The sequence below is a fragment of the Bos javanicus genome, chromosome 22, assembly GCF_032452875.1.
Source record: "Bos javanicus breed banteng chromosome 22, ARS-OSU_banteng_1.0, whole genome shotgun sequence".
In the NCBI taxonomy this organism is placed as follows: domain Eukaryota; kingdom Metazoa; phylum Chordata; class Mammalia; order Artiodactyla; family Bovidae; genus Bos; species Bos javanicus.
The window spans coordinates 50355222-50374359 of NC_083889.1; the positions used below are offsets into that span (position 1 = coordinate 50355222).

The 19138-nt window shown below is 39.2% G+C and overlaps 1 protein-coding gene across 4 annotated transcripts in view; it reads right to left on the reverse strand.

Annotated features, from left to right (window-relative positions):
* Window positions 1-19138, reverse strand: part of RBM6 (RNA binding motif protein 6) — an 88380-nt gene that overhangs the window by 53566 nt on the left and 15676 nt on the right. For 3 of the 4 annotated variants that reach the window (XM_061397528.1, XM_061397529.1, XM_061397530.1), the window contains exons 3-5: window positions 15911-17189; window positions 14159-14248; window positions 12493-12562 (exon numbers count right to left, since the gene is read on the reverse strand). In XM_061397528.1, coding sequence (XP_061253512.1) covers window positions 12493-12562; window positions 14159-14248; window positions 15911-17189 — 1439 coding nt within the window. Of the gene's footprint in view, window positions 1-12492; window positions 12563-14158; window positions 14249-15910; window positions 17190-19138 lie in introns of those variants that run through there. The other variant, XM_061397531.1, reaches the window with a different exon arrangement.

Genomic DNA, 19138 nt, shown 5'->3' on the forward strand with positions numbered 1-19138 from the left:
GATTCAGCACTCTTACTGCTAGGATCTGGGTTCAATCCCAGGTCAGAGAACCAAGATTCTGTAAGCAGTGTAGTACAGTCAAAAGAGAAAGAAGAAAAAATATTTAATACTTAAAATTTTAAAAATAAACAAATAAAAACTTAAAAGTACCCAATCTTGATCCAAGTCACTTTGTGTGTCCAAGACTCATAGTTGTACTAGAGGATTTTCATAAACTGCCAAAACCTGTGATGATACCAAGTAATACACACTCAGCCCTTCTTGGTACAAAGCTGTATTCTAAACATTTTACATATATAGTTAATCCTCACAAGACTATCATATAACATAAAGATTATTAACTTCATTTTACCCATCAAGGGGAAGCAGTCAAAGAAAGAATAAGTAATTTGCTCAAAATCATCTCAATGGTAAGCAGCAATACAAAGTTTCAAACCCTGGCAGTCCAGACTGAAACAAGTGCTATTAATCACTGCACTGTATTAAGTTAACCTGACTTCTAAACTCTACGGAGCCCAATTACAGAAAGGATCCCACAAGTCTGAGCACAGATAAGACTATGCCTATGGTTAAGAAATACTAAAATTTGAGCACAACAGATATTCTGAAATGTCTATGGCAGAACCATTATTGTAAGTGGGCCCGAGTGTGCAAGTTACAAGGCATTCACTCTCTTGAATTGAATATAATGGCTATCAAAATTCTTTTGAAAAGACAAAAAACCCACAAGTCCTGTTGTGAATGATGATTATAAAAATTACAATGTAAGATACTTGATCTAGTATGTTGAAATATAGTATTTTAAGAACTTTAAAAATGAAACCAATTATATATTATAAACTGTGTACAGAAAAAAGGACTGGAATTAAATACAATGAAGTTGCATCTAACTCAGAGGTTAGAGACCAAAGTCTGCATAGGAGATGAAAACCAAGCTCTGCTGATATACTCGAACACCTGAAGGTGAAGAACATACCATCTCTCAATATAGGTTAAGTCCAGCACTGACAGTTTTTCCTCCAGCGTAGTAAGAGATCACTTTTCTTTTGGCTGCCACCAGATGAAGAGGTTGGCTTGCGTGTAAGGGCCATAATGTATGAAAAGCATACCACTTTAAATGACAGAATCACAGCCAGAACAGTGAATGCTCACACTCAGAGGAAACTGGAGAGACCACTTGAAGCCACAGCCAGGTCACACCCCCACCTCTCATGCTCACTCCATGAGAGGGAAGATGGGGTCCGTGTGGGGCAAGGGAGAGGGGTTGAGCAAGCACAGGTGAATATACACAAATTTGAAAATAATGTAATGTGACACAACTGTACATGAAAATGTTTGCAGTGGTTGTATTGTTATATTGAGATAATTGGGATTTTTTTTTTCTTTAGTTTACAAATGTAATTTTACAATTCACAGAAAAGTTCTAGTAGACAAAGATGACGCTCTACTTGGAGACCTAACTGTTCTGAAGACCACCAACCAATCTTACATTCAGAATTGCTAGGAACCATCTGGAATCATCAAGATGGTAAACTCAGTGTTAACAACCCCACAGACAGATTCTGACTTAGAAAGAGTAATAAAGTCTCTATCATCTTTTCCTCCTCAGTCACATGCTGGGAAGAAATTTGGTGGGCTGGTGGGTTTTTGTGGCTTATTTAGATGACTATTAAAAAGCATATCTTACTCCATTTTCTAACCTAAATGTATATATTTCTCATAGAAATGTAAATGCTTCTTAGATTTTTTTTCAATGCTGAGACGGATGAGAACAAAGCAAAGGAAAGAAATCTATAAAGGTAACATTAAATTTTCAGTTCTTTCCATCTTCATTAACCATGTGATTGCCTGTTACCCCAAAAAGTATCTGTGATAAAAGCTAACAGGTGCTTAGGGGAAAGCGAGATACAGAAAACAAAGCCCTGATAAGTAATATCCAAACCCAGAATTAATTCTTTAGTCTCTGCCCCTAGAAAAGTTGACTCAGTGATGCTAGCAAACATAGCTCTTGACCATTCAAGACAACTCTTAGTCTAAACCAAGCCCAACTTTCCTAATACTTATACACCAAGATTTTGAATTATGCAAATGAGATAAGCAGCCCTATATTCAAACTGATCTAGAAAAACCCAACTAAACATTAACAAGTCCAGTTGAATTGCCCATTAGGAGAGTACTGGTTGACTAGGAAGCAGCCCAGAATGTACATAACAACTATGAAATGTAAAAGAGAATCAAGATTTTAAAGAACATAGGCAGAGGGGGAAAGAAATTTTTAAAATGTTATCTGGTATCTTTGAGGAAAAAGAAAACACAGGGATTTCCCCCTGTAAACAAGGGGGAATGAAGCATTTCTGTGGAAATGAAGCATTATGAATATAAAAAGCAACATGAAAAATCTTAATAGAAATTGAAGAGGACTTAGTTTTATCGGTCTGTCTTTCCTAATTCCACTCTACTGGGAATACAGGTATTTAGAAGAAAAGTAAAATATTATCAGGTTAGAGATGTTACTAAGCCAAACAAAACTGATCCAGATGTCTGAACTCCCATCAAAGCAAGTAATGTGACAGAGAAGGCTTACATGAACGTTTCCAACAGGTACTTTGCTCTCCGTTAAAATCTCAGATTTATTTGAGTATGTACCTGCAGCTTTCATTAGGAAAATATCTAATGTATATGTCAAACTACAATCTGGGAAGAATGAAACTGGCCCACATGAAATCCATCACTTTGACATCTTAAAGCACTTTCAATTCTCTCCCCTTCAACCATGCATATAAGGAGTGTTGGTTTATAATAAAACACATAAAACAAGGGAGATATGCACTGATGATCACTTGCTAAATTTTTGAAAACTGCATATGGTTCAGTATTTTATCTAGCTTTCCATATACACCAACTGGTTATTTTTGATATATAGATTTTTTTTTTTGGTTTGTATCTTCAAGTAGTTTTCAAAATCCAAAATCAATCTTAGGGTCACTTCATCCTGATGATGGTTCTGCGGGCCCAGCTTGACAGTTCTTAGAAAATTATCACCTTTATTCAACTCACTTCAATTCCACTGACATTAACAATACTATGTGAGTACAAAGGAGGGGCGTGCCCTGGCCCTCAGAGAGCTGAGTCTAATGGAGGAGTTATGACAAGTAGATAAGCATAGATCATCTCAAAATGCTACCTAAGTCAAAAAAGGGAACATCTATTCTTTTTTTTTTAAACTATAATTGACAAACAACATTATGTTACTTTTGGGATACAACATGATGATCTGATGTATGCATATACTGCAAAAAGATTTCAGTAAGTTTAGTCAACATTCATCAACACACATAGTTACAATTTTTTTTTTCTTGTAATGGGAACTTTAAAAATCAACTCTTATATTGTAAAGTAATTAGCCTCCAATTAAAATAAATAAATTAAAAAAAAGATCAACTCTTAAGCAACCTTCAAATACACAATAAGGTACAGTTAACTATAGTCACAACCCTGTATGTTAGATCCCCAGGAATTTCTTTTTATCTGGCAATAACTACTCTTTATAGAGCCAATGATCTAGTTCAAATTTTGTTCACTTCAAAACAAACAAAAAAACCTACAGAGTAACCATCAGGAATAGGAATAAGATCTGCTCATGCCACTACCACTGCCACCACCCCCCTCCCCAAGCTTAGGACACTCTAACCTACCCCCGCTCCAAGCTAAGGACACTCTAACCTGGCAGGAATGGCAAAAGGATCACCCGAGTGAAGCAGCATCAATGCTGAAGCAAACTGCCCATGCAGAGATGATTCCAGACTAAGTGCGGAGGGTCTTTTCACCTGGCAGGCAATGGCACTCATCAATGCCACATTACTTGTAATGAGTATCATCCCTGAAGCACACACAAGAAAGTAATTTCTACAGTTCTGTACATAAGCAGGAAACTATAGCTAATTCACCATTCGCTCTCAGGCAAGACATTTTTCTGGGCCTGGGTTATCTCATATGCCAGGTACCAACAATGGTTAACTCTTTTCTAGGGTGGTTTCAGGGGTGCATGAGATAATGCATGTTAGTACTCCTGTGCTTCTATTACAAAGCACTATTAGGGACTTACCTGGTAGCTCAGCTGGTAAAGAATCCGCCTGCAATGCAGGAGACCCCGGTTCAATCCCTGGGTTGGGAAGATCCCCTGAAGAAGGGATAAGCTACCCACTCCAGTTTTCTTGGGCTTCCCTGGTGGCTCAGACAGTAACAAATCCGTCTGCAATGCATGAGACCTGGGTTCGATCCCTGGTTGGGAAGATGCCCTGTGGAAGGAACAGCTACCCACTCCAGTATTCTGCCCTGGAGAATTCCATGGACAGAGGAGCCTGGCAGTCCATGGGGTCGCAAACAGTAGGGCACGACTGAGTAACTTTCACTACTCACTATTAGGGACTAAAGATGAGACAGTTGTCCCTGTTGGTGCTCAGTCACTAAGCTGTGTCCAACTCTTTGCAACTCCATGGACTGCAGCACGTCAGGCTTCCCTGTCCTTCACTATCTCCCAAAGTTTGCTCAAATTCATGTCCACTGAGTCGGTGATATTATCTAACCATCCCATCCTCTTGCCACCCTCTTTTCCTTTTGCCTTCAATCTTTCCCAGCATCAGGGTCTTTTCCAATGAGTTGGCTCTTCCCATCAGGTGGCCAAAATACTGAAGCTTCAGCAACAGTCCTTCCAATGAACATTCAGGGTTGATTTCAGCTGCCTCTGTGTTGCTGCTAAAATTTTAAAGGGGTGAATTTCCTCACTGACATCCAGTGTATACTAAAAACATATCTGATTTTCCCACAGGTACAAAGGTATTTTTATTTTGACTGGGAAGGAAAAATATGGCCCCCACTGCCTTGGTCCTAGTACAAAAAGGACAATTCACCAATGTCCCAAGGGGCTCTGGGAACATTCCACAAAGATAATGTCTTCCTAGCTGGAAGCTGTTCAGGATGACAGCAGATCACACTAGCCCAGCCACTCACCTATTCCAAAGTGAACTAGTTATCTACAGAAGTTATTAGACAACTGGCATGCTATGACACTCATGCTGACCAGAACACGAGCCTAGGTCATCTCTGACCTATAATAGAGAACTAATGCCCAACTAAAGGCAGCAGGTACCAGCCAGAGGTAGCTGTAGAATTTCCATCTGTGGTATCATAGAAAGATACTGGTCTTTGTTCCAGTTTCCTAACACAGAGCTCCTAAAACTCTGGGAATTTCCTGAGTGTAAGAGTGATGAGTCTTTTGTCTTAATGAGATGACTCTTGGTGGGCTCCTAGATAGCTTCAGGATGGCAACCGGTCAATAGAAAACCAAGACTTCATTAGAAGCATGGAACTTTCAGCCTCATTCCCTAACTTCCAGGGAATGGAAAAGGGAGTGGTAATTGGGTCAATCACCAATGGCAAATGAGTTAATCAATAATGTCTACATAATGGAACTGCCTAAAAACCTCTAAATCATAAGATTTGGAAAGCTTCCAGGTTGGTGAATGTATCTAAATTATAGGAGGGTGGTACACCCCAACTTCATGGGACAGAGGCTCTTACTCTTGGAACCCTTCCAGACCAAAGTATCTATCTATCTCTTCACCTGCTCCTTTATAATAAACTGATTATTAATCTGAGTCTTGTGAGCCATTCTAGTCAATTATCAAACCTGAAGAGGGTGTTGGATTATGGGAACCTCCAACAGAAGTATGGGTAACCTGTGATTGGTATCTGAAGGCACAGCTGTGGGACTGAGGCCTTAAACCTGGAGTCTGATGTCAACTCTGGGTAGTTAGTGTTGGAACTGGATTGAGTTATAGTTATCCACTTAGTGCCAGAACTGATTGATGTTAGGGCTTCCCTGGTAGCTCAGTTGGTAAAGAATCCACCTGCAATGCAGAAGACCCTGGTTCGATTCCTGGGTCAGGAAGATACGCTGCAGAAGCAATAGTCTACCCACGCCAGTCTTCCTGGGCTTCCCTTGTGGATCAGCTGGTAAAGAATCTGCCTGCAATGCAGCAGACGTGGGTTTGATCTCTAGGTTGGGAAGATCTCTTGGAGAAGGGAAAGGTTACCCACTCCAGTATTCTGGCCTGGAGAATTCCACGGGCTGTATAGTCCATGGGGTCGCAAAGAGTCGGACACAACTGAACGCCTTTCACATAGGAGGAGGAAATAAAATCTCTCATCATCTCTCTGCCTGTATGACACAGAGGCATACACTGATTTCTGCTGACATCATTCCAGAACACGTTAAGACCTCCATTTCTCAATTCACATGAGGTTTGTCCCCTATGTCAAGTTCAACTGCAAATACCACTGTAATCAGCTAACTTACTGGCAGCACTTGTCCTCCATGCACCCATTGCAAAATATGAGACTACTCTTAGTTAAGGTTTACCAAAGCTTTTCATCAGATTTGCTTGTACACTGTCAAACATATTTATTGTCTGATAAACCAGGTGAGCATGTTCTAGGACTTGATATTGATCTGAAAGCTAAAATGAAAATTTTTAATTTTCTAACAAATATAGAAGTACTTATACAAACGGAACAGAAAACTTGACTCCCTCAACATAACACCACTGCATAGTTTTAGAAATTAAAGTCAAGTCCGTCAGAATTTCTGATAAAAATTTCTTGAGAGGATCTACTCATTCAGAATATTACTTCCAGAGTTAGCACTAATACTTTCAGGTTGAAGAAACACATCACAAACTGAACTAACACTTTCAGGCTGAAGAAACACATCACAAATATTATTTAACCTCCAATTCACACATAACCTCACACATTGCTGCCAGGAATTTTTGTAGCTTGAAGTGTGAGATAAGATAACATTAGGACTATTGTAAAGTAATTAGCCTCCAATTACAATAAATAAATTTATATTTTTTTAAAAAAGATAACAGGACTAATGTTTTTTTCTTTGATTTGGAGAAAAGCAATCGCAGGAAATAATGTGACATAAATTCAATTGCAAGGTTATCAGGAAAAACCTAATGAAGCTTAAGCTTCACTCATTAAGCAATGATTTTCCTACCCTGTCACCATCACTCAGGTACATTTCATTCATTTTTTAAAATGTTATCTAAACAAGGTCCTAAAGGTCCTACTGAATAGCACAGGGGACTACATTCAATATATGATAAACCATAATGGAAAAGAATATTAAAAAAAGAATGGCTATGTGTATAACTTTACACATTTGTCACTTTGCTGGAAAGCAGGTTGGCACAACATTGTAAATCCATTATTACTTCAATTAAAATAAATTTTTAAAAAATGAGGGCAGGAGGAGAAGGGGGCAACAGAGGATGAGATGGCTGGATGGCACCAATGACTCAACGGACATTCGATTGAGCAAACTCTGGGAGGTAGTGAAAGACAGGGAAGCCTGCTGTGCTGCAGTCCATGGGGAGGCAAAGAGTCAGACACAACCTAGCGACTGAACAACAACAAAGTACTCCAGATCATTTTAAAACTCCCTGAAGGCACAGCAGCCCTTTCTTAGTAAGAAATAGAGACATTTCTCCCATACCAAAATTGGAACAACCAAGGCCTCCAAGGTCTCCAAACTTAAAGGCCTCCAAAGGTCTCCTGTACAGAAAACAGCTCCTCTCTGGGAATTTACAAATTCTTACAACTCAACTACATTTTTAGAGGTTGAAAATATTCTTTTTTAAAAAATATGCATTGGAATGGAGGTATAACGAGACTTCCATAGAACACACAAAAAAGTCAGGTCTATTTGTACACATTTTTCTCTATTTCTTGTCTGATCATTTCCTATAATACTCATGAAAAGTTGATTAATTTCATTTCTCTGACACTCAGAGGATGTCACTTTATTTGATCTCTCTGACCAGTCATTACCGTCAAGCATTCACCGAGCTGAATAAGGATGTTCTCTTACATAACCATAGCCACAGTAGTACCAACTTCAGTGAATTTAACACTGATTCACCACTAATACAATCAATATACAAAACAGTTCCATCATGCCTGTCAATTCACTCAAGCTTCCATCTTACAGTCAACTCCTCCCCCAATACCTTGGCACCACTGTTTTCTATTCTTGTCATTTTTCTTTTCTAGAACGTCATATAAATAGGATCATACAGTATGGAGTCTTTTTTTTTTTTTTTTTTTGGAGTCTTTTTTAAAATTATGATCAAATACACAAAACATAAAGTGTATAATTCAGTGACATTAAGTACATTCACCATGTTATGCAACCACCACCACTATCTAGTTCCAGAAGAACATTTTCATCACCCCCAAAAGGAAATCCCATATCCATTAAGCAGTCACTCCCCATTTCCCTCTTCTCCAGCCCCTGACAACCACCAAACTACCCAATCCACCTTCTGTCTCTATAGATAGGGCTATTCTGGATATTTCACATGAATGGAAGCAGACAATACTGTGGTCTTTTGCGCCTCACTTCTTTCACTGAGCATAAAGTTTTCAAGGGTCATCCAGGTTGTAGCATGTATCAGTACTTTGTTTCTTTTTACTGCAGTATATAGCCTTTTGAGCCCAGTTTCACTTAACACAATGTCTCTGAGATCCACCCATCTTGCTTTGTGCATGCAATACCTGCATGCATAGTATCATCATTTTTACTGCTGAGTAGTATTCCATAGTATGTATATACCAGAGTTTGTTTGCCCAGTCACCAAAAGACATTTCATTGTTGATACTTCCTGAGAAATGTAATCATATAAGTCAAGGTATTTTACAATTAATAGGGCTACTATTGTATCTGCACTTGGCAACAGAAAAATTCAAATGTATGCAACAGGTATAGGTTCATTATCCATTATCTGAAATTCCAAAATCTAAATATCTCCTAAGTGTCAAGTTTTTCAGTAAATTTTCTGTGAAGTCACTTGGAGATACATCTTGACCTATACTATAGTCTCTTTATAGTCTTTCTTAAGTCTTCTTAGTGAGAATATTCATTTTCTACAGAAATAGTTTATCTTATACACATTCCACTGGGGGATATAATTCACATATAAGCTATTGGACCACATTACCTTTCTATAATCAGAAAAATTCATAAATTCATCTGACCCCACAGATTTGGATAAAAGTTGTGGCCCTGTACTTACACAGTTCTAAATGAGACAAAAATTAAGCTGATAACTACTCGAGTCAGTGAAGAGGCATTAAGCTTTTCTCTGTTACAGACTAGCTCCCTAATACATCAACTACAAGGATGAACATTACCCCACAACCCCCCTCTTATGAACAACATCCAACCTACATGGTCTTTGCAGGTTATCCTAACCTAAAAACTTGATGGCTGTTTATAAAAGACACCATTTCTATGGAAATTCAGACATACTTTTTGAACAGGTAAATGTTAAAGTTCTCAGAACATCTGACTGTCTCAAGATATGTTCTTCAGCACTCAGGAAGAGTGCACTGCTGTAAAACCTAAAGTAACCTGTAGTGCCATGGGGTCTCCTCACTTGAAAGGAGACCACAGGGGCTCTCCAAATACATTATTCCATATACACCGCATTATTCATTCCATGCATACTGGGAACTCATCTGGGCTAGGCAGAGAGTCAAGAACTGGGGAAACAGGAGGGAACAAGTCAAACAAGGCTCCTACTGTCACGAAGCTAACTCTCCAATGAGAGGAATAAAACACACAAAACCACTGAGAAAAATATCTAACTGATAACTCCTACGATGACAAAAATATGATATAAAATGACTGAGGAATGATTTTAGATTGGATGGTGACTCAAGGCCTCTGAGAGTTGAAACTGAAGCCAAGAACTAAACCCCCAAAGAAAATGAGAATCAGAGAGAAGAGCAGTGCAAAGGCTGTGACAAAGCAATAAGTCCATATGGTCAAGGATGAGAGAAGGCTCAGGATGGCTAGAGCATGGTTAAGAAAGGTAAAGAGTGTATGTAATGAGGTCAGACAAAAAGCCAAGGGCAGGCTCATGCAGGACTGTATTAAGTCAGAACAAGAAGTTGGGAGTTTCTTCCAATTGAGATGGAAAGGTGTTAAAGGGTTTCAGGGAGAGGAATAACACAACATGACTGATAATTTCAAAAGCTCATTCTACTTGCCATACAGTGATACAATACGGATAACATGGGACTGGTAATCCAATCCTTTCAGTTCTTTCATTTTAAAAAGTATATATACGTGTGTGTGTGTGTGTGTGTGTGTGTGTGTTTGTGAGCTTCTATAAATATGGTGTGTGTGTGTGTGTGCACGCGCACATGTGCATGCGTGCACTTATACAAATATGATGGCTTCTGTGGTAGTTCAGACCAGGTAAAGAATCCGCCTATAATACAGGAGACATGTGTTTGATCCCTGAGTTGGGAAGATCCTCTGGAGAAGGGAATGGCTACCCACTCCAGTACTCTTGCCTGGAGAATTCCATGAACAGAGGAGCCTGGCAGGCTACAGTCTATGGGGTCGCAGAGTCAACCCCACAGAATGACATGACTGAGCAACTAACACGTTCAACATTTTCATATATGCATATATTCTAAAGGAGATCAATCTTGGGTGTTCTTTGGAAGGACTGATGCTAAAGCTGAAACTCCAGTACTTTGGCCACCTCATGTGAAAAGTTGACTCGTTGGAAAAGACTCTGATGCTGGGAGGGATTGGGGGCAGGAGGAGAAGGGGACGATAGAGGATGAGATGGCTGGATGTCATCACCGACTCGATGGACATGAGTTTGAGTGAACTCTGGGAGCTGGTGATGGAGAGAGAGGCCTGGCATGCTGCAATTCATGGGGTCACAAAGAGTTGGACGCAACTGAGCGACTGAACTGAACTGATCACTTCATGTATTAAAATGGCCAGAAAAGGCAGAATTTTCTGAAAACTGATTTTCTTTAAACTACTGTCCTGAATGATTTCACATTTGTATCAGTCTCTGGTCTGCCAATTATGATTTTAATAGCTGCCAGAGCCAGAAAATTTAAGGACTTCCTCTGTGAACCCTACAGATCAATGTAGGTTTTACTCTGCTAATAAATCTGACAATACATGTAGAAAGTCAATGAGTACTAAAGAAATGAAGAATTAAAATTGCCATTATTTAAATACCAAACACATCTTTTTCCTAAACACCAATATTTAACGAAAGCACAGTTCATGAAATAAGATCAAAGCTGAAGTTATTGCCCTGTGAGTCAAAAAGCAACTGCAGCCTATAAATTCTATTTTTAATTTCCATAGTTAATAGTTAACCAGGAAAGTCTCTATGAGACACATACCCCTCATCCCAAAAAGAGTTGTGTTTGAGAACATACCTACTCTTAGTCATACTTCCACAAATTTAGAGTTGGCATATTTCAAACAAAGAAATAATTAGCTTTCTGAGAAATAATGCTGAGTTCACTGTCAAATTACAGGAAAACAATTTCTGTACTTAACACAAACACCAGATTATTTCAAGCACCAAAATTTTTGTGGACAGTTTTATTCTGTAAAACCAATCAGAAGAAGTAATCTAGTTAATGCAAAAATGTTATTCCATGGCGAACTGTTTAAAGGTAAACTACATATTCAAAAATATGGCTTGCTCTTACTTGAAGAGTTCTTTAACATGAATTACTGAGACTTGTGATTCTAAGACTTGTGAAAAGACTAATGCTCTACTTTCTTTAATTTAAAATAGACCACTTTAAAATTACCTTTATTTGTTTCCTATTGGGTAGTCCTAAAAATACTGGTCCAATACCTTGAGTGCTTGGCATTTCACTTTTGACTACTTTTTCTATAATAAGGTATATATAATATATATACCTTATATATATATATTATATATATATAATAAGGTATATATTATATATATATATATATATAATATATAATGAAGAAACTGACCAAATTAGGTACTCTAAGATACTAGGAGGATATTCTGAAAATCTAATCTGTAGAGCAGAGGTCAAAAAGAAAGGTCTTCTGGATCTATTCATGGATTTCAACAAAGTAGCTGGTGCAGGACTCTGTCCTCAGAAAAAGACTAAAATCTCAAGAAACTACTCACTTGTACAATTTCTCTGGCAAGTTGAAACTTCCATGCTGAAGCAATGAAATGTAAAGTTTTACGTATAGTAAGGTAATTAAAATCTTACCCGGCTCAAACAGAAACATTCCACCACCATGAAGAACATCAGCAGCAAGTTTAATGATTTAATTGCATAAAATATATTTGGGGACAAATTCTACAACACTCACTTTGTATCTCATAGGCACTCAGAAGTACTGGAACATACATCCTCATCACCCATGAGTGGACAAATATCCACAAAGAACTACAGCTAAGGGTATAGCTGACTGTTGTTTGAAGGCATCAAAAGGAGGCTTCTGGAAATCTTAATTGTGGTTTCTTATAAAAAATTTTGAGGAACCCAAGATGCAGAGATCTGACAGACTCTCCTAACCCAAGGCTGCATGCAAGTCATGAAACTCACCTGTGTTATACTCCTTCAACTGCAAGTCCTTCACAGGCATGCCATCAGGAGTCCAAAAGGCGTTAAGAATCTGTAAGAATATGGTATGCACACTAATGACACACATCATAATCAAATACTAAACATTATATTTCCCCTAGTGGTTTTTATTCTACCAACTTTAAAGCAATGATTACTTTACAAAGGACAAATTAAGCCAAGTACACTCCAGGCATTCTGAAACTATTCAATGAGTAGAACGTAATTACTCAAAAATTCTCAAGTACAAAAAAAAGGCAGAGGAGCATAACCTCAAGAGCTCAAGCTCTGAAATGAGACTGCCAATATTCCAAGTCTCTCCTCCTCATGTGCTGTGCAACCTTTCAGCACCCAGAGTCTCATTTTCTAAACCTAAGATCATGCAATAAGCTCATTCCTATCCAGGGCCATGGTCCCTGAACTCCCTCAGCCTGGTCAGCTCTTTTCCCCATTTTCAAATGGACTGTTCTCTTACTTGCATTCAGGCCTGGGCTCAAATGTCACTTCCTCAGTGATGCCTTCCCTACCTACCCAATCTAACACCGCCTGCACCCGAGTGATGCTCTAAACCTTTACTTTAGTTTTCTTCAGAGCATTCATCACTGCTTGAATTTTTTTTCCTGCTTATTCTTTTTACTATCCATGGAAACAGTGACTTTATAATGTTCACTACTGTATCACTCAGTACCTAGAACACTGCCTGGCATACAAAGGTGCATCATTTTTGAATGAATGAATAAAGAGTACCTGTTTCATAGGATGTTGTGATAAATAAATGAACTAATGCTTTTAAGTATCATACAATGCCTAACACAGAGTAAAGTTCTGTTTGCTCTAGTAATTGTATATTCTGACCAAATTCTTCCTTAAGGTCATCCATAATTTAGTTACCAAGTTCTTTAACAATGAGGAGTTAGAAAGTTCCCAGTTTTTACTACTATAAACAGCATCTTTATGTAAGCACTCCAACCCTCCTCCCTCCCACTTGGATTATCCCCTCAAGGATGATTATCAGGTCTGAGGACAGCAATCACTTGTCATATATATATATATATATATATATATATATATATATATATATATATAAAACAAACCTCACCTCAGTGAGTACTTAGTAACTGGTGAAATATGAATGATCTCTATCAGATCAGATCAGATCAGATGCTCAGTTGTGTCCGACTCTTTGCAACCCCATGAATCGCAGCGCGCCAGGCCTCCCTGTCCATCACCAACTCCCAGAGTTCACTCAGACTCATGTCCATCGAGTCAGTGATGCCATCCAGCCATCTCATCCTCTGTCGTCCCCTTCTCATCTTGCCCCCAATCCCTCCCAGCATCAGAGTCTTTTCCAAGGAGCCAACTCTTCGCATGAGGTGGCCAAAGTATTAGAGTTTCAGCTTTAGCATCATTCCTTCCAAAGAAATCCCAGGGTCTCTATAGATTACACTAAAGCTACATTCCTGGTTTAGCTACTGCTCTATAGGCGGGGGAAGGCTGGGTGAATGATAACCAAGATTTCCCTGAGGATTTCTTTGCACCTTCCTGTGAATCTACAATTTCTCAAAATAAAAAGTCTTTAAAATTTTTTAATTGACTGAAAAAAAAAAAAGAAAGGAAAAGGAAAGAGAAAAAAGAACAAGAGCCTTACCTCTTCCTTTGTGGCATTTTCAGGCACCCCATTTAATCGAATAAGCTTGCTTGGTTTCTCCTCACTTGGGCCAGTCCTATAATCTTGATCCTTTAATCCAAAGCAAAAAAACTTATTTCAGAATAAAATACATGCTAATGTGCAAAATGAAACAACATGAAATACAGGTACTCAGGATAAAAAAAATTAAAATGACTTGCATCATATTAAGATATAAAAAGTTGTAATTGTCTCTTTTTCTGAATTCCAAAATTTGATTTTTTTAAAAAAATGGGATCTTACTTCCCCAACCAAGGACTGAACCCGGTCCCTGGCAGTGAAAAAGCAGAGTCTTAAGCACTAAACCACCAGGGAATTCCCCCCAAATTTTATTTCAAATCATTACAATGTAAGTGTTCTAAGATCCATGCTCATTGCAGGAATTTTGAAATAGTAAAGCAGAAAACAAAGAGAAACAACATTGAAAGGGACTTTTACAAACAGAAAAAAAAAAAATCAACCAGATTTTCAAAACTAGAATTTTCTTTTCCTGAATGAGAAAACAGCACATAAGTAAAACCAGATGTCATTTATCAAAGATGTTACCGATAAACAATCTCCAGAACAAAATCAAAGGGTGTCATCCGATGATATAACTTAACCGTACAAAATCAGAGAAATCTGCATTTTCCATATGTACAAAAGTCTCAGCTCTGATTCTCCTCCATTTCAAGTTATAAAAAGGGTTTAACTTTTGGGAAAAAAGTCTCCTACAACTACTTGACCACACCTACTGTCCGAGCATAATTACAAATAGTGTCCTCTTTTACTCTTGAAAGTGTCCTGACTTGAATAATGAATTATATGGCCATCCAGTTCTAACAATCTCAAAATCCATTTTTTAACCAAATATCTAACCAGCTTGTCTTAGAATTACTGTCCAAAATAACAGAAACTGCAATAGAGATGGGTAACACCTGTTTTTAAAAGTAATGTTTTCAATGTCCAACTGAAAACATAATTCTAAGATTATATGTACATTAGATTATATATTAGACATACAGAAAATCAACATTTAAGTCAATTAAGTTAGCTTCAATATTTGCAACATTAACATTGCCTCCTCCTAACTTAGTATTTTGTCTTATCCTAGATATTCTCTAAATGATTTTAAGTAAGAAAATGAACCCCAAACAGCCACAAGGCCTGACTACGTAAGAGACAAGAGAACCAACTCCCAAAGACAAATACTTTCAAACTAAATTATCCCAAGGCATTTAAAACAGTACCATCAAGCGAGATAATGAGGAGACACACATCAAAAATATGATCTGAACTGAGGGCCCTTTCTCTAGAGATGTACACTCCACTCGTGACTACAAATCTTGCTTTTTAATGGCTGTATAAAGTAAGCCCCAGGACTAATGGACTCTATACTTCATCCTTCAGAAAAGTCTTAAGAAGAAGCAAAACTCAACAAAGCAATCCAGGGCTTCCCTAGTGGCTCAGTAGTAAAGAATCCACCTGCCAATGCAGGAGATATGGGTTCAATCCATGACCTGGGAAGATCCCACATGCCACAGAGCAACTAAGCCCATTCATACAACTGCTGAGTCTGTGCTCTAGAGCCAGGCAGCCCTAACTAAAGAGTAGCCCCCCGCTCTCCTCAATTAGAGAAAAGTCCGCACAGCAACAAAGACCCAGCACAACCAATAAATAAGTAAATAAATAAAATCTTAAAAGACAAAACAGTAGTCCACTCTATTAACATACCTGAAGGTCCCGTTGGGCATCTTGGGAAGTTTTGCCCTCAGGAAAAGACTTGCTCTGGCCATAGCCAAATATTTGGCTTCCGGGCAGTCTGTGATCCACATCACAGTACTCCATGCTTCTGTAATCAGTGTCCTGACGGCCAAGAAAGTCCAGACCACCTTCTTCTTTAAACATACCAGCATCTGAGCTCTGTTGTTCACCTCCAGAATGCTGTGACTTGTCCTGGTCTTGAAGAGGACTTTGGCTGTTCTGAAAGTCTGGTGAAGATGCATGGTCAAAGGCTATACCTTGTTTTTCTCCTTCTCCTGTTTCTGAATGCTCAAATTCTCCCTTCTGAATGCCAAAAGCAGGTCTTTCCGTCGTATGGTCATGTGCAGATTCTTCTCTCTTGTTCACATTCATACCAGAATGTTCTCTGTTTTGTGTGGAGGGCTGAACGTAATCCAAAATATCTGGATCCGCAGAGGGCATCTCCCTATCTTTAAATTCCATACAAGGTCCTCCCTCTCTGCCCCTAAAATCCTGATCAGTCCTGGATCGGTGTCTACCTCTGAAATCTGCATGTGGTGTATTCCTGTCCCTAAAGTCTAGATCACTAGTACCTGAACCTCGGCCTCTAAAGTCCACCTGGGTTCCGTCTTTGTCCCTGAAGTCCAAATCAGACACATCTCTATTCCTAAAATCAGAACGGGACTGATCTCTGGCCCTGAAATCCAAATCTGATAAATCCCTTCCCCTAAAATCTGCACGGGCTCCATCCCGCCCTCTAAAATCTAAGTCATAAGTGCCCCGGCCCCTAAAGTCAGGAGGAGGAACATCCCTACCTCTAAAGTCACCAGTATGAGCCTCCCTCTCTCTGTAGTTCATGTGAGATGTCTCCCTGCCTCTGTAGTCCAAAGAAGTACCGTCTCCACCCCGATAGTCCATAGGTGGCCCTTCTCTATCCCGAAGGTCCCCAGAATGGATGTCCCTTCCTCTGAAGTCCAACTGTGATGAATCTCTGCTCTGGAAATCAGAAGATGAAAAATCTCCCCCCCTGAAATCATGTCCATGGCCCTCCCCTCCTCGATAGTCACCATGCTGTCCGTCTCTAGCTCCATAGCTGAAAGAATGCTCCTCTACATTTGCAAAGGGAGGCCCCGAATGCCCCTGGAAATCAAAGGGAAGTGAATCTCTGCCAGGAAAGTTGCCAGAGTGTCTCTCTTGAGCATGACTCTTAAGGGGAGGAGGAGGATAATCCCTGTTCCACCCGGGAGCAAACCTTTCTTCTTGGCTCCCACTGTAGAAACAAAGACAGTGTTATTCATATTGTCCAGAGAGTTTGAAATCTACACACCAGCATATTCTTCTCTAATCACAGCACATTCTTCTGTAAACATTTTTTTTTTTTTTTTGGCAGAGTTCTGTAACAAGGTCCTAGATCTGCAGAAAACAGCAATGTTTTGCTATTTTAAGACGAAGTGGCGGAGTAAACTTTTAAGTTCCCGTTTCAGAACACGAGGAAAGTCAACACAAGGTTTTCAACATGACTGCTGCAGAAAAAGCTTTCACCCAGTCCTGCAACAGGGAAAATCCGCAACACCAGATAAGCTAGCAATGGTGACACTCTACAAAAATTTCCATTTCCTACAGCCAGGGAACTTAGAATTCCAAGATCAACACGATGATTCCTATACATCAGAAAAATCAATGCGCTGTAAATTTCATACAGTAGGTTTCAGGATGTGTCTTTCTCATTGGTGGTGCAAACAAGAGTAACATTCCAAAATATCTGATTGACAGCTACAGAGTGGACACCACCCAATCAGAACAGATGCAGGCCCAAAATGAAGAAAACACTGGCTGTAAGCCACTAGTTGGAGTACACTAGTGTTCACCAGCTGAGCATCACCCCTGGCTGCATCTAAACCCCAGTCCCACAGTGGCTCCACCTAGAAGTGCTCTCACCTGGGTCCTATTATTAACTACTCAAGGGTATCTCAGAAGGCAGCATGAATCATGCCACACAGCATGCGTAAGTTGACCAAACCAAGCAACAGCATCCAGAGGCTTAATGCTGAAAGGGACCTAGAGAGAGCATTAGGCTTTCATGCTTTATCCCCAGGTCCCAAATGAAGAAGCTGATTTTTCAGATTCTAATGCCTCATCTAATTTTTCATGGTAATATAATATATTTTAAAACATAGTATTAAATTCACATTCTCAGTTTACAGAACTCAAGAGAACTGAGTTCTAAATGAGAACTGGCCCTATCTTTCACACTACCTAGCACCAGACCATTTTATATGTCTACAGTTTCTGTCACAACTATTCAACTCTGCCCCTGCAACATGAAAGCAACTATAAACAATTTGTAAACGAATGATCAGGGCTATGTTCCAGTCAAACAAAAACAAGCTGCAGCCCGTTGACCATTGATCCAGACCTTAATTTTTTTAAAGGAAAAACATAACCAGCATCACTGCGGCTGCTAAGTCGCTTCAGTCGTGTCCAACTCTGTGCAACCCCACAGACGGCAGCCCACCAGGCTCCCCCGTCCCTGGGATTCTCCAGGCAAGAACACTGGAGTGGGCTGCCATTTCCTCCTCCAATGCATGAAAGTGAAAAGTGAAAGTGAAGTCGCTCAGTCGTGTCCGACTCTTAGTAATCCCATGGACTTCAGCCTACCAGGCTCCTCCATCCATGGGATTTTCCAGGCAAGAGTACTGGAGTGGATTGCCATTGCCTTCTCTGAACCAGCATCACTACCACTGCTTTAAAGATTGCTAAGCAGAAAGTAAAGATCCCTTTATTCATGAAATTAGCTTTACTAAGTGTTACATGGATTTACTTTTAAACTTACTTTTCTAACTAAATTTTCCATGGGAACCCCAAACTTCAGAATAATAAAATAACTGTTGAATTTGCACTGGAAGATCTGCAGACTGCCAGTCCAAAAGAAAACTTACTTGTAACAAAAGTTTCAATTGGAGCATAAATTTTTTTTTTTGGCCATGCTGCAGAGGCTTGTGGGATTTTAGCTTCCCAACCAAAGACTGAACTCAGGCCCCTTGGCAGTGAGAGCATGGAGTTCTAACCATTGGACTGCCAGGGAATTCCCTGGAGCATAAATATTTTTTAATGTATAACTTTAAAAGTAAGATTTCTTTGCCATACACAAACTACAGCCGTAAGTCACATTCCTATAGCATTTCATTAACTGCAAACACAATGCAAAAGTTTTTAAAA